The 24,326-nt window shown below is 46.0% G+C and overlaps 1 protein-coding gene across 3 annotated transcripts; it reads right to left on the minus strand.

The window, feature by feature from the left end:
- Positions 1-1,917: 1,917 nt before the first annotated feature.
- CUNHXorf38 (chromosome unknown CXorf38 homolog) lies at positions 1,918-24,092 on the minus strand. Of its 3 annotated transcripts, XM_035003195.1 has the most exons (7): positions 23,799-24,092; positions 23,512-23,646; positions 17,173-17,292; positions 15,422-15,571; positions 14,949-15,128; positions 4,605-4,767; positions 1,918-3,054 (listed from the first exon to the last, which is right to left on the minus strand). In XM_035003195.1, the coding sequence occupies exons 1-6, from the start codon at positions 24,012-24,014 to the stop codon at positions 4,606-4,608; spliced, it is 963 nt and encodes a 320-aa protein (XP_034859086.1). In that variant the 5' UTR covers positions 24,015-24,092; the 3' UTR covers positions 1,918-3,054; position 4,605. The 3 variants fall into 3 exon arrangements, with proteins under 3 accessions (XP_034859086.1, XP_034859091.1, XP_034859101.1); XM_035003200.1 differs by lacking the exon at positions 17,173-17,292 and having other exon boundaries at positions 23,799-24,091; XM_035003210.1 differs by lacking the exons at positions 23,512-23,646; positions 23,799-24,092 and adding an exon at positions 21,998-22,016.
- Positions 24,093-24,326: the final 234 nt, after the last annotated feature.

Below are 24,326 nucleotides of genomic sequence, written 5' to 3' on the forward strand. Positions count from 1 at the left end.
TAAGCTCACTCACACAGTTGTTTGCAGGTTGCAGTCCCTTGGCACGGGAGCCACAGGGCTGCTCACGACAGGGCTTCCCTCCAAGTGTTCCAAGAGAGAGAAAGCCCAAGATGGAAGCCATAGTCTTCTATAGCATCATCTGGGAAGTGACATACCATCACTCAGCTGTGTCCTATTGGCCACATGAACCAACCCCAGTACATTGTGGGAGGAAAATACAAGGATGGGAATACCGGGAGGCAAGGATCTTTGGGGGGCCATCTTGGAGGCTGGCTACCACATATGGTTCTGAAATAAAAATTCTCATGCCTTTCTGAAACTCAGTAGAAAATAATAAAGCATGTCAAGTCATCACCCACCTTCCCCAAAGACGTCACAAAATGCTCAGTTTACAGTTTTGTGGTCATAACTAACATGCATATATCATGAAGCATGGGTTTGAGAAGAGGGAAAGAAGTCTCTGGAAGATAGTATTTTCATATTTTAGATAGTTCAGACTATAATGTAATAATAAAAACCAGTTCTTAAAGTTTTGAAATGAGCCATAACCTTTTATCAAGGTTTTTATTAAAACTTGAATTTTTCCCTTCACTACTATGTGAATAGAAATAATATATTTTTAGATCTGTCTTACAACATGTATTTTGTAATTTGAGTATATTTCAATCAAAGGCAGGTAGGTTTCTAATTAACCTGGTAAGGGAAAAGTAGGTAATAATCCCTACTGATAATTCCCTATCACTCTACATTTATAATTTAGAGGGCAAAATGATTAGAAAAAAAATCCAAAAGATTCCAATGCCTCCAACTCTCAGGCAATGCTCCACTTACAGGATCTAATTTGTAGTATGCCCACCTAAGAGGTCTAACCCTTTGTTGCCTAGGATATTCATGTTTAAAGCCATATAAGTGATTAATACTTTAATAAAAATGAGCCTTTCAAGTCATTAGGGTAACAATCACTTCATAATCTCCCCAAACTCTCAAACACAATCCTTTCTGGCCTTGGCAGTTTAACCTGTCCACAGATCTCTTCTGCTACTTTATGAAGCCAGTAACATTTTGAATTGGCAGAGCTATTTTTCCAGAAGTTTTTGTTACTGACACACTTCTGTTATTACCCAGAATTCGTGTTTTATTTTTTATTTTTATTTATTTATTTATTTATTTTAAGATTTTATTTGACAGAGAGACAGCAAGAGAGGGAACACAAGCAGGGGGAGTGGGAGAGGGAGAAGCAGGCTTCCTACGGAGCAGGGAGCCCGACGCGGGGCTCGATCCCAGGACCCTGGGATCACGACCTGAGCCGAAGGCAGACACCCAATGACTAAGCCACCCAGGCGCCCCAGAATTCGTGTTTTATACTGAGTTTAATAAGTAACGTCCTTCTCCTTAGGTCCTCTGAGTTCCCTGGCAAAGCACAGGCTAAAATGCAAAGAACTGCCTTACCTTTGCAACCCTAATGCCGAAACTTTTTCTCCTCTTATTCTTTCCACATATTGTGTCGCAGGGAGAGGCGGAGAGAGTAAATCATATTGCTGAATGAAAACCAGGCCCTCGGAGACAAAACAGCCCTGTGTGGAAAGGAGACCACTTCCTGGGCTTCTCTGGACCCTGACGCCTCCCAAGTGCCCCTGGAGGTGGAGCTGACACCTACAAAAATGGGAGGCTACAACCTATTCCAGGAAATGTGACACGTTAAGTCTTATGGTTTGAATTTGTATTGTTCATGTCTCTTGTCTTGAAATGAACAAACTGTAGTTAAGAACTTTCAAAATACCAGGAGCACGTGTTTGTTGCACAAATTTCATATGGGATGAGGCCCAAAACAGAAAAGCCAGATTTCTGCTAACCAACCCCCTTGACCCCAATTCCTCTCCCAGAGGTAACCCAGCAAAGGAGCCTGGGAAAGGCACACAACTTTCCAGACTTTTTACTGAAAAAGACAAATAGTTTTACAGCATGCCATGCGTTGTTAAACATTCTGCTTTTACGTTTCGTGTGTGTTAGAGAGCATTCCATACTACTGCATTGCAGCATTACAACATTCTTCTTTACAGCTGCATAATGCTCTGTGGCATGGATGCGCTGGGATTTACCCAGTCGTCTCTTGATGCCCGGCGGCCAGCGCTGCTATGAGCACCCTTGTGTGCACATCCTGCGCCACGTGCACAGATCCGCAGAGGAGAGGCCCACAGGCTGACATCCCTGTACACGCTCCATTTGCTTTAAAGCCCTCTCTGGACATGTCTTCCCTTTCTTCGATTTCAAGGTAATTAAATTGTTGCCATATAATGTTTTCTGCACAGTATCTTTCATTTATCAGAGCAGACAATAATCCAGAGATGATGGCATGTATACCATTGTCCACATCTTATAAATCCTCACATCTGCATCCATTTCAGCGCCCGGCTGTGGCAGACACTTGATAAATGTTGGGGAGAGAAGGAGAAGCTAACTGGATACAGGGGGGATGAAACGAAAGTGTTCATAACCGCAAGTTCCTAAAGCTAGAAATCAGGTCTTAACTTGGTTAGTGAATCAAGATTTAATTGGATCCCACCTTCTAGATATACCTTACATCTAGAAGCTGGGAAACGTCTCGGCAAATTTCTTAGTTTGGGCATAGTTGTGAGATGAATGAAGATTCTTACTTTACTATGGAAGTCTTCTGAAGGAACGGCGTGAAGTGAACGGACAAAGAAAATGTACGATTCAAGACCAAATAGTCAGTTACAGGCACATTTGCATTCATCCGGGGTTTACAGCATTACATACGTGCATTTTAATGTAAAAACATACCAAATATACCCCCACCCCCTGCCCAGTGTCTACAGACCACGTCCTTGATGGGCAGCTGGACAAGCGAAGGATGGCTTCCTTTGGGCTTGGAGTGGAAGCACTTCCTCTAGGGAGCGGGGCAGGTGGCACTTCTGTCCCCGAAGGTCCAGAGGTGACCTGGCCCAGTTAAGTGCTGCTGGCTTTGAAAAGGAGCAGATGGAGGGGAGGGTGAGGCTGATCCCCTGGACCACTGCAAACGACTGGACAGGGGTTCTGCAGTTGAGGAAACAAACAGGACAAAGTCAGAAGTGGAAGACTCTTGGGGTAAAGCAATAGAGGCAGTCACAAATGAATTTGTCAATCTGTGCAAAGAGACTGATGCCTCTGAATTTCCGTAGAATGGTGACATTTCATCCTTAAATCTCATTAACAAAGGACCAGGCTTAGTTTAACAGTATGACACACATTCATGTGTAAGAATAAATTGTCGGTGTATCCTTCTGTCAACAAATAGCCACAGAGCACACAAGGGCTGGGCCCTGTGCTCGGCACTCGGAATATATAGAACTGACCAAAAAGAGCTGCGATGGCCACGGGAGGTAACTCTTCCCAGGAGTACCACACACAAGCCAGCAACTGTGGAGCTTTCCCCGACGTCCCCGTCTGTGATGCTGGCTTGGGCCCTCTGCCTGCTTTGGTCAGTCAAGTCACTGTGTTCTCCGGTGCCCCCTGACCAGCCTGGGCTCACCTCCTCGCCCTCCTGCCCCGGCCTACCAGAAACAGGGAGCAACAGTTCTGTACTAACTGGAAAAGGCTAGGAAATGGCCTTTCAGGGGATTTGTTTTCTTGCCTTCTTCCAAAAAGGAAGGATTTATATCTCAACATTTATATCACAGCCCACCCCTTGGGCATCCTTGTAAATGAGACTTTCAGGAATGGGTGTGGGGAGAGGGCTTGGGTGCCGGGGGGCAGAGAACTCTGTGTGACCCTTCACACAGGCCGGGCCAAACACAGACCTTACTGTGTGAGGCACCTTTAAGTTTAGGACCAGAAAAGAATCTCACCTTCTGAATAGCAAAACAAAACAAAAACAAAAACCCCAAACCTCAAGACCCCAAAATCAAAACAAACAAATAAAACAAAAAAACCCCTGGATGATAGCAAGTTTTGACATAGCAATATCTAACATTTTTTGGGTGGTTACAGATAACATGACACCAAGCTTATGAATATTAAAAAATATATATATTCCCAAAGAGTCAAAGGAAGTCCAGGAAAGACAACAAAAATTCCTTTTTGTTTGGGCGGGGTACTCTGGTGTTTCCTTTTGCATAGAAAAGAAGAGCTGAGTTTGAAGTCGTACTGACCTTCACATAACACGCCTGATTTTTGTCAAAGGGCAACCTAAAACACTTAATTTTCTTTATTTGAAGGGAAAACCGTGAAACATCAGAGACAGTCATTTTAACAAGTTTTTCTTATGGAAATGAACAAGTTGCTAAGAGCTAGGCATCAGTGGCATCGTTTTAGGGTTGACAGGCCTTTGATTAAGTTAGAAAGTTGATTTACTTAAGACTAGACCAGTGACTTCAGGTATATTGGACTAAACAAAGCTGACAGGGAGATTATGTTGAATTATTTCACAGATGTGAGAACCATCAATTAGAGCACAAAGCTCAGTGTCCTTTCTTTCAAATAATAAGGACACAGGGAAACTTCAGGTTAGACTAAATTGTGTGTTCATCATGGCCTTATATAAGAGAACAAGCATCAAGGTGATGAGGTTATTCAGTCCTTACTTATCTTCATATGCGGAAACTTACCTCAGGCCTTCCCTTCAGGTTTCTGGGCCCCAGGTTCCTCGGAATCTGGTTTTTGCTGCTGTAGATGGAGGCTGTCTAGCTTCTGCAGATCTTCTGTAAGACCATTTCTAAGATCCTTGTTGCTTCTCAGAAATTCTTTCACCACTTGCAGTTGATTTAAGATCTGCAAGAGGAAACCATACAATGTACAGCTTAGATCATTTTATAGCAGGCTTGTAATTCAGATGGAAAACTTACTAGGTCCGAGACCGGCTCCTGCTCATGTGTCTGCCAATAGATGGTTTTGGGACCACACAAGGGGGTGTTTGTCTCCTCCAATTTTTTTGCTTATTTTTTTTTTTAAAGATTTTATTTATTTATTTGATAGAGAGAGAGAGTGAACACAAGTACGGGGAGTAGCAGGCAGAGGGAGAAGCAGGCTTGCCACTGAGCAAGAAGCCCGACGCAGGACTCGATCCCAGGACCCTGAGATCATGACCTGAGCCGGAGGCAGACGCTCAACCGACTGAGCCACCCAGGCATCCCAAAATTTTTTTGCTTTTAAGGGCTAATATCCAAAAGAGATAAAGAACTCGTACAACTCAATAGCCAAAAACCTCCAAATAATCCAATTAAAAATGGACAAAGGACCTGAATAGACATTTTTCCAAAGAAGATGTATGATTGGCCAACAGATACATGAAAAGGTGCTTGACATCGCTCATCATTAGGGAAACACAAATCAAAACCATAATGAGATCTCACCACATGCCTGTTAGAATGGCCGTCATCAAAAAGACAAGAGATAATGAACGTTGGAGAGGATGTGGAGGAAACGGAACCCCTGTGAACTGTTGGTGGGGATGTAAATTAGTGCAGCCAGTATGGAGAACAGGATGGAGGTTCCTCAAAAAATTAAAAATAGAGCTACCCTATGATCCAGCAGTTCCACGTCTGGGAACATATCTAAAGGAAATGAAAGCACCATGTCAAAGAGATTATCTGCACCCCTGTGTTCATAAGCAGCATTATTTATAATAGCCAAGACATGGAGACAACCTAAGCAACCACTGATAGATGAATGGGTAATAGGCGTGGTATATATATACAGTGGGATATTCAGCCATCTACAAGAAGGAAATTCCGCCATTTGTGATAATGTGTGTGGACCTTGAGGGCATTATGCTAAGTGAAAGAAGTCAGAGAAAGACAAATACTGTATGATCTCATTTATATGTGGAATCTTAAAAAAAAAAAAGCCCCCCAAAACAAAGTCATAGAAGAAGAGATCAGACTTGTGGTTACCAGAGGCAGAGGGTAGGCAGAGGAGGAATGGGAAGAAGGTGGTCAAAAGGTACAAACTTTAGTTATAAGATAAGTAAGTACTAGGTATGGAACGTACAACAGGATGACTATAGCTAACACTGCTTGTGATACACAGTTGTTAAGACAGTAAATCCCAAGTGGTCGCATCTCTTAAAAGATTTTTTTTTTTTGTACCTAGATGAGCTGATGGATGTTAATTAAACTTACTGTGCTGATCATTTCACAATATATGTAGGTCGACTCATCATGCCGTACACCCTAAACTTGTGCAATGTCAATTATATCTCAATAAAAATGGAAACAATTTTAAAAATTCTTTTTTGCTTTAAAACCTCCTACATTTGGGCGCCTGGGTGGCTCAGATGGTTAAGCGTCTGCCTTTGGCTCAGGTCATGATCTCAGGGTCCTGGGATCGAGTCCCGCATCAGGCTCCCTACTCCTTGGGAGCCTGCTTCTCCCTCTGCCTTTCTCTCTCACTCTGTCTCTCATGAATTAAAAAAAAAAAAAAAAAAAAAAAAAATCTTTAAAAACCTCCTACATTTGTAGGAAAGGGCTATATATCTATCTCTATCTCTATATGTGTATGTACACACATATTTACATACATATATATGTATATATAAAAACAAGGGGCACCTGGGTGGCTCATTCAGTTGGGCAGCCGACTCTTGATTTTGGTTCAGATCATGAGCTCAGGGTTGTGGGATTGAGCCCCTTGATGGGCTCTGCTCTCAGTGGGGAGTCTTGCTTGAGATTCTCTCCTTCCCTCTCCCTCTGCCCCTCCCCACCGCTCATGCTCGCTCTCTCTTTCAAATAAATAAATAAAATCTTTAAAAAAATAACATGAAGCCCTTTCACTTGGCATTTGTACCTGCACATTTATTACTATTACATATATGTATACACTTATTACTATTAAATATTTATAAAATATTCATATGTTTAATAGTAGTAAGCGTACAGGTACAAAATTCAAAATGAACACATGGGAACAAAGTAAAAATCCAGTTTGACACAGTCAAAACAAATTTTTTAAATTAAGAACGGGGAAGACTTATGCACATTTATAGGTAAAGGGAGAAGAGGAAATAGAGGTGGAAAAACTGAAAGTACTAGAAAACTTATGGAATGTAGTCAGACAGACTTGGATTTTGAAGCCCAGCTTTACCACTTAACCAGCTGTGTAACTCTGGGCCAGACACCCGATCTCTCTGAGCTTCCTTGCACGTATGCAAATGAAAGATGGTGATACCAACACCACCTAGGATTCTCATGAGGACTAGAAATAATCTACTCCAAGGGCTTAGCATTGTGTCCGGTATATCCCTTGCTTTCTATGTTCATTCCACAAATATTTATCCAGAGCTAGTCTATTACGAGCCATGCACTGCTCCAGGCAAAAGAGGCTTAGCGCCTCCATTCTCCCAAACTCTTGGGCTTGTCTTGCACGTGTCTCTGTGCCCCTTCTCACCACCCTATGTCTCCACTTCCACCCTGGTCTGAACCTGGTACGGGCAGCAGTGTCCTCCTGGGTCTCCCCGCTCCCATCCTACGGCTGCCATGTCAGGAGGAAGAGCCTCCACCCTTCCAGTGGCTCACGGGCCACAAGGACTTGCTTCCTCCACCTTCCTTTCTCTATCGTCCTCACCCACTTTTCTTTCTCTACCCCCACACCAGCTGCCCTGCTCAACCTGCTGTGCTCCCTGCCTGAAGGCCCTTCCTCCAGATATATGCGCCTGGCTAATCCTCCACGAGGCCCCCCTGACCACCAGAACGCAACCTGCTACTCGGGCCCCCCTCTGCTAACTCCTGATCCCCCACACCGTGCTCCACATAGCACTTCTTCTAATGCTAACGAGCGTCGTTTACTTACTACGCTGAACCCTTTCCCCGACTGCTGCAGGTACGTTCTGTCCCTGCCCCTGCTGCTCAAGGTTCCCAGGGGTGAGACAGTTCCCTCACCAGGGTTTAAGAAATCAGTAGATTTTAAAGAATGCACAAATTCCTTACATGTTTTTCAGCCCCTTACTGCACTTGCCGTGCTTTAGCTGAATGGTTAAATCCACTGGATCCTAACAGAGCACTGAGGGCTGGGAGGGCGACATGGAGGGGTCTTGGGCGGCGGCCGGAGGCTGCTGCGGATGGGCCTGTGGTAGACAGAGTCCACACATGTCTCAGAGGGCTTGAGCAGCTGCTGCTCCTACGTGGCTCTGGAGCAGAATGCATTTCACAATCACAGTTCTACAGGCAGAGTGTATTTTAATGGGAACCCCTTTTCATAATGCGAGATATCACTGAGGCTCGTCACCTGAACAGAACAGGACGGAGGTGATGAGCTCTGTTTGCTATGCGGTCCCTGGCACCCCCATGCTCCGTGATGCGCTGCCGGAAACTGGCACCCTAAATTACCACCACGAACCATTTCTTCTCAACGTGGCTTTCCAATGTTAGCCATGCTGTTTTCACAAACACCTACTATAAGCATGGTGTTTCTAAATTCCTGGATGCCTGGTTCTTCATCTTTTAGCATCTCAGATGAGAAGGCACCTTACCGTTGATAGTGTCTTACAATAAATCGGCAGTGGTGTTTGTTTGTTTCTTTCTTAGAAGTAACTGGATTCATGGTGTCTTATAGTTGATGGCACTTTAGAAGAAATTTGCTTTATTAAATCCTCTGACTTTGGAGACTAACGCTAAAGAACATGGAAGCCCGTATATGGTACTGAACTTTCAAAAGAGAGCAGTTCCACACGTTGTGGAAAGCCAACCTTCAACTTCTTCGCGATAATATGCTAATCAATCCTAACTTACATTTTGATCAATTGAAATATCAAGAGAGATGCCACTGAACAGAAAGCATGAAAAATGAGAATTTATCAGTTCTATCTAGAGACTCTGGGGACCCAGAGGACAAGCCCACTCACCCCAATTTCCTGTCTGTGAAACAGATGAGGGTTCAAAATTTACGGCAGCTAGCTCCTTGGTGAGACAGGAGCTGCAGGGCTGCATGCAAAAAGGCACAGGACCAGAGCAGCGAGACCCCCGGGGCCAGCCCTCACTCGCCAGCCATGTGGCCTGGAGTCTGTCAGCGCCTGTCCTTGCAGTTGCTGCCTCGCATGGAAAGCTGGGGGATCTGGTCCCTGCCAGGTTCCCTGCCAGCTTCTAACTTACATAGACTCCTGGCTTGAGTACACTGCTATGGATGCATTTTGTTGTTTGTTACACAAACAGAAAAAAGAACTACAGCTCCCTCAAGAGAGAAGACAGAGCTACTGACACCTCTGGGGCCTTAAGCCTGACCTGGTTGTGTCTTCTCCTGTTCCACGTGGCCTTTTTTTTTTTTAAGATTTTATTTATTTAGGGCGCCTGGGTGGCTCAGTCGTTAAGCGTCTGCCTTCGGCTCAGGTCATGGTCCCAGGGTCCTGGGATCGAGTCCCACATCGGGCTCCCTGCTCCACGGGAAGCCTGCTTCTCCCTCTCCTACTCCCCCTGCTTCTGTTCCTGCTCTCGCTATCTCTCTCTCTGTCAAATAAATAAATAAAATCTTTAAAAAAAAAAAAAGATTTTATTTATTTATTTGAGAGAGTGTGTGAGAGAGACAGCGAAAGAGCACAAGCAGGGGGGAGGTGTAGAGGGAGAGGGAGAAGCAGACTCCCCACCAAGCAGGGAGCCCGATGCGGGGCTCAATCCCAGGACCCTGGGATCATGACCCGAGCCGAAAGCAGACGCTTAACCGACTGAGCCACCCAGGCGCCCGCTCCACACGGCTTCTGATGGAAGTAGCAGAAACAAAACTGGGGCTGGTTCTAATGGTATTTTAAAATAAAGTCAGATAAAACACACGGATTTAAAGAATAGAAGACACAACCATCTTTTTCATCACTGTAAACGCCTATGGTGTGCTGGGGTGGGAGCATCCAAAAACCAGTGGTTCTCAGTCCTGCTAAAGGAGCTCACCAAGTTGAATGAAGCAGCTAGGTCAAGGTCAAAATGGTTAACAGAGGCCTATGGAGCAGTGAGGAGCATGGCTTAATGAATGAAACACACATGTTGTATTAAATAAACACTGTTTAAAGAGGTAACCAGCAAAACTACTTTCCTTGGAGACAAGGTAGAATGGAGAGGTAAAATGATTCGTCCAAGATTTCCTGGTGATCTAGAACTCTAATCCAGCAAGTACTGGAATATGTCTGAACTTTACTAGAGAAGGGGTTGGTCCAAGATGTCGGAGGAGGAGACCTAAATTTCGTCTGGTCCCAGGAATTCAGCTAGATAGGGATCAAATCATTCTATCAAATCAAATCAAACCATTCTGAACACCTATGAACTCAACAGGAGATCGAAGAAAAGGATAGCACAACTCTCTGAACAGAAAAGTTACCACTTTCTGGAAGGTAGGACGTGCAGAGAAGTGAATCCGAGGCGATATTCGGGAGGATAGATGGCGGGGGAGGGGGCTTCCATCAGCCGCTACCAGCAAGTGATAGAGCCGCGGAGCACAAAATTGGAACTTTTAGAAGTCGGCTCTGCTGAGGGACGTCGCTCCAGTGGCTAAGCAGGGGTGGAACCCTTGCGGGACAGTGTGGTCTCAGGACGCTCGGGGTCACAGAAAGACCGGGGGTGCCTGAGTGCAGAAAAGCTCCCAGGTATTGGAGCAGGGAAGCCAGCTGCAGAGATGGAGCCCAGGCGCAGGCTCTCAGCTCGGGGTTGTCATAAACCGTGATCTGGGGCACAGTCGGGCCACTGCTCCTCCAGCAGGGACCCAACAAGTGGCAGATCCAGGGAGACTCACCTTCCTCCCCCGGGAGGAGCGGCGCAGGAGCGCACCACAGGGATCTGCTGGGTTTGGAGACTCCACACGGGGTCGTGTGCCAGAGATAGAAACGTGCGGTCACAGGCCGGGTGAGCACGGAGTGCGGCCGGAGACCGGGGAGCCAGGAGTGACTGACTGCTTTTCTCTGGGGCTCACTGAGGAGCAGGGCCCCGAGTTCTCGGCTCCTCCAGGGTGGAGATTGGGAGGCCGCCATTTTCACTCTCATCCTCCAAAGCCCTGCAGAAAGCTTGCAGGGAACAAAAGCTCTGGAGAGCAAACCCGAGCAGATTACTTAGCCCGGACCAGCAAGGGCCGGGCAATTCCGCCTCCGGCAAAGACATTTGGGAACCACGGCAACAGGCCCCTTCCCCAGAAGATCAGCAGGAACAGCCAGCCAAGACCAAGTTTACCGATCAATGAGAACTACAAAACCCCAGCGCTAGGGGGGCTTTTTTCCCATGATGCTTTAGTCTTTCAAAGTTAATTTTTAAAATTTTATTTTTTTCTTTTTCTATTTTTTTAGTTGAATATTTCTTCTTTCCTTTTCAACCAACATCTTATGAATTCCTTTTTAAAATCTTTTTTAATTTTCATTTTTACAGTTATATTACATCCCTTCATCGTATTTACCCTTAGTTTTGTATATATATAAGTTTTTGTTTCTTTAAAATTTTGGGATGCAGTTCCTTCTAACAGACCAAAATATACCCTAAATCTAGTGTATGGCTCTGTTCTATTCACCGGCCTGATCACATTCTCTCTTTTTTTTTTAACTTTTTAATTTTTAAAAAAAATTTTTTAAGCAACTTATCAATTCCTTTTTTAAAATCTTTTTTAATTTTCATTTTTACAGTCATATTCCATTCCTTCATATTTACCCTTATTTTTGTGTGTACTTTTTTAAAATTTTGAGAGGCAGTTTCTTCTAACAGACCAAAATACACCCCAAATCTAGTGTGTGCCCCTGTTCCATTCACCTGTTTGATCATATTCTTTTTTTTCTTTTCTTTTCCCCCTGGTTTTGGGTCTCTTATGATTTGTTTAGTGTATATTTTTCTGGAGTTGTTGTTACCCTTTTAGCATCTTATTCTCTCATTCATCTACTCTTCTCTGGACAAAATGGAAAAACTCACCTCAAAAAAAATAACAAGAGGCAGTACCAACTGCCAGGGACCTAATCAATATGGACATTAGTAAGATGTCAGAACTAGAGTTCAGAATGACGATTATAAAGATACTAGCTGGGCTTGAAAAAAGCATAGAAGACACAAGAGAATCCCTTTCTGGAGAAATAAAATCTAACCAAGTCGAAATCATAAAGGCTATTAATGAGGGGCAATCAAAAATGGAGGCTCTAACTGCTAGGATAAATGAGGCAGAAGAGAGAATTAGTGATATAGAAGACAAAATGATGTAGAATAAAGAAGTTGGGAGAAAGAGAGATGAACAACTACTGGATCACAAGGGCAGAATTCGAGACGAAACATAAGAAACATAAGACGAAACAATATTAGAATAATTGGGATCCCAGAAGAAGAAGAAAGAGAGAGGGGGGCAGAAGGTATATTGGAGGAAATTATTGCAGAGAATTTCCCTACTTTGGGGAAGGAAACAGGCATTAAAATCCAGGAGGCACAGAGAACCCCCATCAAAATCAATAAAAGTAGGTCAACACCCCGACATCTAATAGTAAAACTTACAAATCTCAGAGACAAAGAGAAAATTCAGAAAGCAGCATGGGACAAGAGGTCTGTAACTTATAACAGCAGAAACATTAGATTGGCAGCAGACCTATCCATTGAGACCTGGCAGGCCAAAAAGGACTGGCATGATATATTCAGGGTACTAAACGAGAAAAATATGAGCCAAGAATACTATATCCAGCTAGGCTGTCATTGAAAATAGAAGGAGAGACAAAAAGCTTCCAGAACAAACAAAAACTAAAAAAATTTGTGAACACCAAACCAGCCCTACAAGAAATATTGAAAGGGGTCCTCTAAGCAAAGAGAGAGCCTAAAAGTAACAAAGACCAGAAAGGAACAGAGACAATATCCAGAAACAGTGACTTTACAGGCAATACAATGGCACTAAATTCATATCTTTCAGTAGTTACCCTGAATGTAAATGGGTTAAATGCCCCAATCAAAAGACACAGGGTATCAGATTGGATAAAAAAGTAAGACCCATCGATATGCTGTCTGCAAGAGACTCATTTTAGACCCAAAGACACCCCCAGATTGAAAGTGAGGGGGTGGAAAACCATTTACCATGCTAATGGACATCAAAAGAAAGCTGGGTGGCAATCCTTATATCAGACAAATTAGATTTTAAACCAAAGACTGTAATAAGAGATGAGGAAGGACACTATATCGTACTTAAAGGGTCTATCTAACAAGAAGATCTAACAATTGTAAATATTTATGCCCCTAACATGGGAGCAGCCAATTATACAAGCCAATTAATAACAAAGTCAAAGAAACACATCAACAGTAATAGTAGAGGACTTTAATACCCCCCTCACTGAAATGGACAGATCATGTAAGCTAAAGATCAACAAGGAAATAAGGGCTTTAAATGACAGACTGGGCCAGATGGACTTCAGAAATATATTCAGAACATTCCATCCCAAAGCAACAGAATACACATGTTCTCTAGTGCACATGGAACATTCTCCAGAATAGATCACATCCTGGGACACAAATCAGGTCTCAACTGGTACCAAAAGATTGGGATCATTCCTTGCATATTTTTGGACCACAATGCTTTGAAACTGGAACTCAATCACAAGAGGAAAGTTGGAAAGAACTCAAATACATGGAGGCTAAAGAGCATCCTACTAAAGAATGAATGGGTCAACCAGGAAATTAAAGAAGAATTTAAAAAATTCATGGAAACAATAAAAATCTTTGGGATGCAGCAAAGGCAGTCCTAGGAGTAAAGTATATAGCAATACAAACCTTTTGCAAGAAACAAAAAAGGTCTCAAATACACAACCTAACCCTACACCTAAAGGAGCTGGAGAAAGAACAGCAAATAAAGCCTAAACCCAGCAGGAGAAGAGAAATAATAAAGATCAGAGCAGAAATCAATGAAATAGAAACCAAAAGAACAGTAGAACAGATCAACGACACTAGGAGCTGGTTCTTTGAAAGAATTAACAAGATTGATAAACCCCTGGCCAGACTTATCAAAAAGAAAAGAGAAAGGACCCAAATAAATAAAATCATGAATGAACTTTACTAGAATACAATTCTACTACTGTTTGCTTTTTTTATACCTTGCATGTAACAAAGGGGATTCATTTGTCCTGTATTCCCTAGCAGGACTTAAGACCATCATCAGCCTGCCTATGTCCTAAGCTGGAAACCTTGTTGATCCTTTAACCCCTCCTTCCCCATGTTCTTCCAGCCCCATGCCGCACTCCAAGTAATCTAAGCAGCCGCTAAGAGCCATCAGCTCTGCCCAAGTAATGCCTGCAGAATCCGGCCCCTCCGCTGCACCTCTAGTTTCTGTCCTTTTTCCATTCTCACACGGCTGTGACAGCCTCTTGCTAGTCTCCTGCTAGTTTCCAGCCTCCAACTACCATGAGTTAACTTTCTAAAAGCCACATCGGATCAATTCGATTTACTCTTTCTTGCTTAAAAACACCTGTTGGCTCCCCACTGCTTTTTGGGAACAAAGCCCAAGCCCCTTGGAGCAGCAGAGCAAACCTTTCAAAATATGGCTCCAAGCTCACGGGACCCTCCCTCCTACACTTGCCTTGTCACTGCTCCGGCCCCGCTATTCTTTCATACCTCTGCAAGTGCTGCTCCTTCGGCCAACAACAGCCTTCTGTTCTTGCCAGTTTGCCACACGCTTGTGTGATTCTGCTAGTCCTGGCTCAACGGCATCTTCTCGGCAAAGTCTTTTTTTTGCAATCCCCCCTGACCTGCCGAGAACCTCCTGAGCCTTTGTTCGGAATCCTGCTGTAGCCCTTACCGTGTTGGTCCACTCTGTGCACACATTAGGCACTCAACTGTTTGCTGATTGAGTGAAAATATTTGTGGAGAGGTAATATTAGTCTGTGCCAAAAGCATACTCATTTCTGGAAACGATTTGACTTCTCAATCAGAAACATAGCTGGCTGGCTGTTAAAATGAGCGACTCTTCCTCCCTGACACCTTTGTTTTGTTTACTCACACAAAGCATATGATACCTTTTCTTTCTTTCTTTTTTTTTTTTTTTACCTCTTCAGGCAACACGTCTTGTTCTTGTGCTTGAAGATAGATCTCTTGAAGTTTTTCCTTTAGTAATTCCATTTCTATTTCGTTGACTTGGCTCTCACTCAGGTAAACTCCTGTTTCATATTCACACCCATCTCGCTGATCTTGGGCGGGGATGTGAACAGCCCAGTCAGATGTCAGCAGCTGTTGGATTACCGAACAGATGTGTGAATGATGGAATGGAAAAGATGCTCCACTGGGTTGCTCAAAGAACTTGTAACTAAACATCTTTGACTGGATCCACTTTAGCAACATCCTGTGGCCACAGAAAAGCTTCTCAAGCCCAGCACAATTATGGATTTCATATCAACATTTTCCCCTCTGCTTACATTCTAAAATTTCATTTAAATCTAACAAACTTCAACTTTTAATGAGTGGCTGCAGTTGTCTTTTCCCCCTTAATTCTTTATGCCAGAACTGTTAAATCTGATTTTTACCTGTTCTATTCTGGTGTATGTTGCCACAATCTCTGGAATATTCTTGAATTCATTCAGGAAATTTTGGATCTTCATCTGAAAATCTCGAAGCCACAGAGAAGACACTTTCATCTCTGAAGAATGCATGATTTCGTTACGACACTTAATCACCTACCGAAAGGCCAAAAAGGATAGAAGGTTTCAAAGTCAAACGATGGGGTAAACAAGAGATTTTGTAGTTCTGAAGAAAAATTACAGAGGCGCCTGGGTGGCTCAGTTGGTTAAGTGTCTGCTTGGGCTCAGGTCATGATCCCGGGGTCCTGGGATCAAGCCCCACACCGGGCTCCCTGCTCAGTAGGGGAGGGTCTGCTTCTCCCTCTCCCTCTGCCTGCCGCTCCCCCTGCTTGTGCTCGTTCTCTCTCTCTCTTCCTCTCAAATAAATAAAATCTTTAAAAAAAAGAGCTATGCCACATGACATATGTCAAATGGAATAAAAAAAAGAAAAGAAAAACTGCAGAAAGGCTTTGTTAATTACAAAATCCACAAGCGTGGCCTATAGATGCTACCAGGGCTTGAGGGGATGTTCAACCGCTTGCTACTTGGGAGTCATTGGAATAAGAAATACAATCAAGCCTACAACTACTGTTAGCTCTTGAAATCTTGTGACTGGCTGGTTAACTCTTACACAATCCCTCAAATCTCTTAACTTAAAACCACCTGCTAAAGAGCAAGAGTATTGGTTTCTGGCTCTGGGTACACCCAAAGGCTGAAGTAGACAATACGAAAATCTTTTAAATATTGTTGGAGCTCCAGGAAGCTGGGTCAAGGGGTTAAATATATATCATGGGGCTTGAACTCACGACCCCAAGACAAAGACCTGAGCTGAAATCAAGAGTCGGACATTTAACCGACTGAGCCACCCAGGTGCCCCATGTCTCATATATTAATATATAATTCACAAAGTCTTCAACATTCTTGGTTAAAAGATACAAAGGGGTCAACTTGGTACTGTGACAGTTTTTGCCTCTGCTGATACCAAGCAAGATTCTCAGTCCTTTCAGCTGCTGGTATGCCAATAAAATACACATGCATTTTCTCTGCATGTTATATATAATCCAGATATGTTATATACTCTTTTTGATGACTCTCAGAGTAATAAATGTGCAAGAGCTGTTCTCTGGTGAAACAGAGAAAGTCTAAATCCCCCAGAGGAAATCTGACAAGCATCGTGATCTATTCTGACATTGTCCATTAGTGTTTATACTTCCTTCAGTTCTGTGTACCTTGGTCTTGCAATTATCTAGCCAAAGAGATGCAGAAAGGCAAGATTCAGATGCTGGCATATGATGGACAGAGTGATGCACTGCTTTTCTATTTATTTTTTTTTTAATATAGAAGATTACTTTGCTTCTGTTTATGGCATACCAGGGAAGAGAAATTTGTGATTTATCTATTTTAGTAGCAAACAGTATAAGATCAAGGTGCTGGGAAACCTCAGTGAGGGAGAACTAAGGGGTCAATCTCCTGCCTGCATTTGCATGGGGCTTCTCGGACATATAGAAGGTGCGTGTGCCGTGAGCCCCACTAGCCCACTTAGTGACGCCAACCCTGAACCAAAGCTTAACGTTCCTTGCACACCACTGTTTTGGGGCCAGCCTGTGTGCTATGTGTGCACGGCTGCTTTGGCACCACAGGGTGCGTCTCTCAGCTGGTCTTCACAGTACCGACCCGACTGACCCTCACTGTATGGTTTTAAATCCGCCGGCTCTTACCTCTGTGACTTTCTTTCGATCAACCGTGAAGTGATCGCAGGAATTGATGAGACTTAAAAGAGCAACGGCATCACATTCCTCGGGGCTGGTTTTGTCTGCCAGTCCTCGGGGCATGAAGGCCTACGATAGGGGACGCACAAGGGACACCTGAGTCTCCTCCAACCCTAGGAGCTAGAGGGGCAGGTGTCATTTGCCCGCTTCCCAAATGATGACTGAAATTCTCTGAGGTTTCGAGGTCGAGCCTTGTGAGTCCAAAATGTAAGTTCCGGAACTGGTGTCAGAGCTAAGCCTTGGCCAAGGGTGGTAACCGAAGGGCTGCTCTGCCTGTCCCCTCTGCTATCGGAAATACTTAAACACTCAACAGAACTGATTTCCTGTCCTTTCCTAATGGTGTAGAAGCAGGCTGCACGGGTAGGAAGCACTGAAGTTTCAGTGGCTGAGTTGTGGAGAAGATTTGAAATTTAAAAATAATAGTTACTGCCAAATGGGCACTTTAAAGATGACTTAAGCAAGGGGTGCCTGGGTGGCTCAGTCGTTAAGCGTCTGCCTTCGGCTCAGGTCATGATCCCAGGGTCCCGGGATGGAGCCCCGCGTCGGGCTCCCTGCTCCACGGGGAGCCTGCTTCTCCCTCTGCCTCTGCTGCTCCCCCTGCTTGTGCATTCTCAAATAAATAAATAAAATCTTTTTTAAAAAAATAAAGATGACTCGAGCAAGTTCGTGTGGTAGCATAAAGTTAAGAGCCTGGGCTTTGCAGTGTGACACAGCTGGGTTCAAATCCCAGGTCTGCCACTTGCCAACTGTGTGACCCTGGGCAAGTTACTTACCCTCAGATTCCTCATCGGTAAGTAGGGGATAAGTGTCCTCATCCACCTCGAAGGACATCGTGAGAATTAAATGAGTTAATGCAGGGGATGCACTTGCAAGGTGCCTGGCACATGGTAAACCAATAGGCCGTAAATGTTGGCAATTACTATGTTGATGGTGCAAGGTGAGCATGACCTTCCCAGGAGTTACAGATGAGTCCTAGGGTTTGAGATGCTCAATATATCAGAAGGGCCTTGTTCTAGCATGATCTTGCCTTTTGTAGGATTTTAAGGCAGGGACCCCCAAAATGGTGTCACCACAAGGCTTGGGTGTGTTTCTTTCCTGAAATAGTCCCAAATTTACACCTGAATGCAAAAACTTTACCAAGCTCGGAAGCTCACCAGTACATTCCTGCCAAGGGACTAGAAAAGATGACATATGAAGATTGCTTGCAATAAGAATTCTAAAGAGACCTGTTCCCTTGAAAAGAAACACATCTCAGCAGGCAAGCAACTGCAATGCTCCCTACAGTGCTGCTTGTAATGGTATTCCAAAAAGGGTTATGGTCAGGGCTCACACACCCCAAGGAGAGTCAGGGCTACGTTCCTCACAGCGGTGGAATCCTCCGCTGGAGCCTCTCATAATTAAGAAGAACTTTGTAGGGGCACCTGGGGGGCTCAGTCGGTTGGGCATCTGCCTTTGGCTCAGGTCATGATCTCAGGGTCCTCAGATCGAATCCCGTATTGGGCTCCCTGCTCAGCGGGGCGTCTGCTTCTCCCTCTCCCTCTGCCCCACCCCCTCGTGCTCTCTCGTGCACTCTCTCTCAAATAAATAAAATCTTTAAAAAAAAAAGAACTTTGTATGCATGAATGGCCCATATCAGAAGGTACAGTAGCCAGTACCATCACTCTTTCCATGTCTTAACAGCCACTGACATGCTGAGCCTCTGAAAGTCTATGATACATGCTATGATTTTTTAAAAAATTTTATTTACTTATTTATTTAGAGAGAGCACACCAGCAGGGGGAGGGGCAGAAGGAGAGGGAGAGAGAGAATCCCAAGCAGACTCAGCACTGAGCACGGAGCCCAACGCGGGGTTCAATCAAATGACCCCAAGATCATGACCTGAGCCAAAATCAAGAATCGGAGGCCCAACCAACTGAGCCGCCCAGGCGCCCATGGATGCTATGATGTTAACACACAAGTTAACTCCTGTATCACAGCCAAACTAATGCAACGAAACTGAAGGAAAAAAAATTTACTTCAGCTCCTGCTGGGAGGATGATCCCAAAGTTAGAGGGGTCTTAGGTGCCACAAAACCAGGCATAGTTTTTCTTTTCCATGACAAGGTATGTCCTGCACCTGGCCTTTTCTCACCAATATAGACCTGTTTTTTCCACACTCACATTTCATTCTCGCAATTATTCCCTTTCTTCCGAACTAGAAGCCGACAGGGAGGCTCTGCTGCCTCCTTGCCACCGAAAGGAGTTTCTTAAAATGGTATCATGTGCCACTGTGTTCCAGATGTCAAATGCACAGCAGTGGGAAACATATGTTACTGCGTCCCATTACCCTCTCCTGCCTCTTCAGTGAGTAGGAGGAGATGAGACTGCAGAAACAAACAGGGGCCAGATCACGCTGGGCCTTACTGGCCCTGGAAAGGAGTTTGGAGTTTATTCTAAGGACATCAGGGGGCACTTGGGTGGCTCAGTTGTTAAGTGTCTGCCTCCGCATCGGGCTCCCTGCTCTTTGGGAAACCTGCTTCTCCCTCTCCCACTCCCCCTGCTTGTGTTCCCTCTCTCTCTCTCTGTGTCTCTCTCTGTCAAATAAATAAATAAAATCTTAAGAAAAAAAATTTTTAAAAAAGGACATCAGGAAGCCAGCCAAGGGTTTTACGCAAGGGAAGCTAATTTAAAACTAAATCTAATTCCCCCTTGAAGACCACACATCCTGCTGTGTGGAGAACCGACCAGAAGCGACCGGAGGCAACCAAAGCAGCGGCAGAGGTGGCCGGGCGGGAGGCTGTCGCCAGAGGCCAGGCAGGAGGCAGAGAGAAGGAATCCAAAACTGGTTTGCAGGTGTAAACAAGGGGGCGGTGAGCGGGAGAGATGAAGCGAGGGTGGTTGTAGGTCGTGGCTGCTGGGGCATAGCCGTGGGTTTGGGGAGTAGAGATGACGAATCCTGCTTGAGAAATAAACTCAAAAGTGCCCAGGCGGGAATAAGGAAAGGGGTGGAGCACGCAGCTGGAGAGGGGCACCTGGAGCTCAGAAGAGAGGGCAGGGCTGGAGGGACAAATTGGGGAGCCATCAGCATGAGTGTAGTATTTAATGGTCAATTCCATGGGCCGGGGCAGTGTGGCCAGAGCAGAAGAGGGGGACAGAAGAGGCCTGAGAAAGGCCGGCCGAGGACGGGAAGGAGGCTGAAGAGGAGGAGCCCGTGCGGGGATAATGACGTCACAAAGCCACGGGTGTTTCAAGAAGAGGGGCCAGTCATGCCAAATGCCTGAGAGGAAGGAAGAGGAGGCTGGAGAACTGAAGGTCACGCATGCCCGACACGACAGACGCGGTGGGCTGGCAGGGGCAGAAGCCAGGCTGGAATGGGTTGAAGAGTCACCGGCAGCTGAGGAAGAGAGGGCAGGCATAAAACCCTTTCTGAGAAGCTCCACTGGGTATGGGTATGGGAGGCAGATACAGAAATGGGGAGAGAGCTGGAGGGAATGGCTCAAGGGAAGCTTTTCTTTCTGTTTAAATTTTATTTTCCAAATATTTATTCAAGGGTTTTTTTTTAAAACGGCTTGAGATATAATCTACATACCATATAATTCACCCCTTTGAAGCATAGTTTTTTTTTTAAGATTTTATTTATTTGAGAGAGAGAGCGTGTGTGTATGAGCAGGGGGAGGGGCAGAGGCAGAGGGAGAAGCAGACTCCCCGCTGAGCAGGGAGCCCCATGTGGGACTCGATCCCAGGACCCTGGGATCATGACCTGAGCCGAAGGCAGACGCTTAACTGACTGAGCCACCCAGGCGCCCCCCCCCTTTTTTTTTAAAGATTTTATTTGAGAGAGAGAGAGAGAGAGAGAGAGAGAACATGAGCAGGGGGAGGGGCAGAGGGAGAAGCAGACTCCTGCTGAGCAAGGAGCCTGATATGGGGGCTTGATCCCAGGACCCTGAGATCATGACCTGAGACAAAGGCAGCCGCTTCACCGACTGAGCCACCCAGGTGCCCTTTTTTTTTTTTTTTTTTTTTTAAGATTTTTATTTATTCTAGAGGGGGGGCAGAGGGAGAGGGAGAGAGAATCCCAGGCAGACTCCCTGCTGGGCTCAGAGCCGGATGCAGGGCTCGATCCCAGCACCCTGAGATCACCACCTGAGCCGAAATCAAGAGTCAGACGCCCAACTGACTGAGCCATCCAGGCTCCCCAGTTCATTCCTTCTCATGGCTAAATGACATCTCATTGTATGGACAGGCCACATTTTGCTCATCCATTCATCGGCTGATGGACATTTATGTTGTTTGCACCTTTTGGCTGTCATGAATAGTGCTGCTATGAACACTCATGCAGCACAGGTTCTTGTGTGGATGTGTATTTTCATTTCATTGGCTACAAACCTAGAAGTGGAACTGCTAGGTCATATAGTAACCCTGTGTTTAATCTTGTCTTTTAAAAAAAAAAAAAACTGAGGGGCGCCTGGGTGGCTCAGTTGGTTGGGCGGCTGCCTTCGGCTCAGGTCATGATCCTGGAGTCCCTGGATCGAGTCCCGCATCGGGCTCCCTGCTCAGCGGGGAGTCTGCTTCTCCCTCTGACCCTCCCCCATCTCGTGCTCTCTCTCTCTGTCTCATTCTCTCTCTCAGGTGAATAGATAAAATCTTTAAAAGTAGTTCTCTACATAATTTAAAAATAAATAAATAAAAAATAAATAAAAATTAAAAATTAAAAAAAAAAACTGAATAAACCGAGGCGATATTAAAGCTATCTGTATGGTGATGGGAATAAACTGCGAGGGAGACAGAGTGGATACCTGAGGGCTGAAAGTCTGTGGGCAGGTGGGAGGCGATACGGTCCAACCTACAAGTGGAGGGTCAAGGTGGTAAGAAGAGAGACACCCTTCCTCTTCTGTGGCAGAAGGAAGAAGATGGTGCACATGGAGGTAGGTTCGCAGGTCTGGTAAAAAGATGAGGAAGCATGTATGTGGGGGCATGCATCAACTGCAGGGAAAATGCACGGAGTCAGCAGCTGGGAATGAGGGTGGAGGAATCGGAGCTTGGCGAGGGAAAGACAGCAACAGCTGTCCCCAGGAGCAGGAGCCCTCTACAGAGCCGCGGCCAGACCACTGGGGCACAGAATCAAGAACTAAAAGTGAAACCAGTCAGTTCCCTTGTGAGATTCTTCCCCTGAGCACAAGTAGGTGATGGTGTCATCAGGGCTGCCGTTGGGCCGTGCAAGTTCAGAGAAAGGAGGAAAAAAAGGAGGATGTGGTTGGAAAACATAAACACCGGGGTTGGACTAGAAGGTCTGTGGGTGACAGCAGCAAAAAGGGGCATGGGCAGGGGACATGGGCTTCGAGAGGATTCTAAGGGTATGAAAGCAGCAACGAAGACCAAACAGGTGAGGGACAGTCACAGTAAAGGGCAGAATTTTAAGTTTCTTTCTTTTGTAGGTAAAAGTAAGAGTTGGCAATTCTATGGTGGCAACAACAACAAAAACAAAAAAAATTGGGATAAGGGTGTAGATGCGGTGGGTTTATGGGCCCACGATAGCCACGAGTCTGTGGCCACTGCTCAAGTCCAACTTCCTCATTTTTGAGGTTTAGGGAACAGAGGCTGGCCTAAGGTCACACAACAGCAGCAGAGCTGGGACTCTGATCCCTGCTTCCAAGGCACCAACCCTGTGCCTGTTGCTAATCAGCATGTAGGCAGACTACAAAAGTTAATGTGTGTTAGGAGGTGACTTTGCCTTGCCCTACCCCTTACTGGGCTTCTGGAAAACATTAAAAAAAAAAAAAAAATCCCCAACTGGCCCAGCTGGCAAGTCAGAGTGGCAAGATCTAAAAGCCTTCTATCTGGCTGCCCACTCCACCCGACCTCCCCAAAGTTTTATTCCTTACCTGGCCACTTAAAGTCCTTTCTGTTTTAGCCCTAACTTCCCTTGGCTTCCTCTGCCATCCTGATAGCACCCTACAGCCAAAATGAGCTACTCAGGGAGCCTACACTCAACCCTTATGTGTTTCTCCCTCTGGGCCTGTGCTCATGATGCTCGCTCTACATCTTGGGTCAGCGTCTCTTGTTCAAATCTTTGCTACAGCTGTCCAAGCAGGGGTAGCAAACTTAAATGCCTTGTTAGAAGAAAGAAGCAAGCTTCTACTTCGCTAAGCTAGATCGGATCCAGACAGCAGCTCTGAACCGCCTGGACACTAGACCCTAGATCAAACACCCATTCCTCTCTTTCTATATTTGCATCTGTTTATGGGGCTCTGGGCTCCAGGTGACCGGCTGCCTGGTGGGTCACCTCCTACCCTCCTGAGCAGGTGCTTACCTTGGCCACCTCCCAGGCGTCGACGGGCCAGCGGCCCGGCCGGCAGTTTCCCCAGTGGACGTCTCCATTCCTGTTAGTGTGGTGTTTCAAAATCTCCCGTTTCCACTCTGCGCAAACCTGACACTGAGGCTGAAACTACAGGGGGCGGGGGTGAGAAGGGGCCCGGGAGGGAGGGGCGGCGTCTTGGGCAAGTGAGCCCGGAGCGTTGCGGTCCGCCCCGCCCCAGGAAGGGCTCGGGACCCTACGCTCGGGGACCGGGACGGGAGACGCGGGGGCCAGGGGCTCACCTGGCGGGCGTGCGGGTTACACCGAGAGCCGCTGCGGCAGGCGGCGCGGGGGCCCAGGCTGGGGGCGGCGGCGAGCAAGCCGCGGTGGAAGGCGAGCACCTCGCGGGCGACGAAGCCCTGCAGGCAGCCGCGCAGCAGCAGCAGGCAGTGGCCCGCCTTCACCCAGTTCTTGTACTCCGCGCAGTTGAGGCGCGCGGCCAGTTCTGACAGCACCATGTCCCGCTCGGGCCCGGGAGGGTACGGGAACACGGGCGAGAGGCGGGGCGAGCGGCAGTGCGCAGACGCGGACGTCTGGGCGCTGCCGCCGGCCCCGCCCGGAGCCCGCCCCTACGTGCAGGGCGAAGGGCGGGGCCAGAGCTCTCCGCGCTGCGCCCTGGATCCCGGGGCGGAGCCTTCTGGCTTCAAGGGTACGCCTTCCCCACCCGTGTTAGGTGACAGCAGATGTGTAATTCCTTTATCCCGTGCTTGCCCAGAGAGCTTGTACCTGAAACTCTTAACGCCCTCTTGTCTGTTCCCCCAAACTGAGAC

Source organism: Mirounga leonina, unplaced genomic scaffold (genome assembly GCF_011800145.1).
Source record: "Mirounga leonina isolate KUSES-001 unplaced genomic scaffold, KU_Mleo_1.0 Mir_101609, whole genome shotgun sequence".
NCBI lineage: Eukaryota > Metazoa > Chordata > Mammalia > Carnivora > Phocidae > Mirounga > Mirounga leonina.

Coding starts and splice junctions, on each gene's coding strand:
- CUNHXorf38 (XM_035003195.1), bottom strand. CDS start 24,014: ATGGTGCTGTCAGAACTGGCCGCGCGCCTCAACTGCGCGGAGTACAAG. Junction 17,293..23,511: donor ACGCCTGGGAGGTGGCCAAG/GTAAGCACCTGC, acceptor CCCCTATCGTAG/GCCTTCATGCCCCGAGGACT. Junction 15,129..15,421: donor CATACACCAGAATAGAACAG/GTAAAAATCAGA, acceptor GTAATCCAACAG/CTGCTGACATCTGACTGGGC.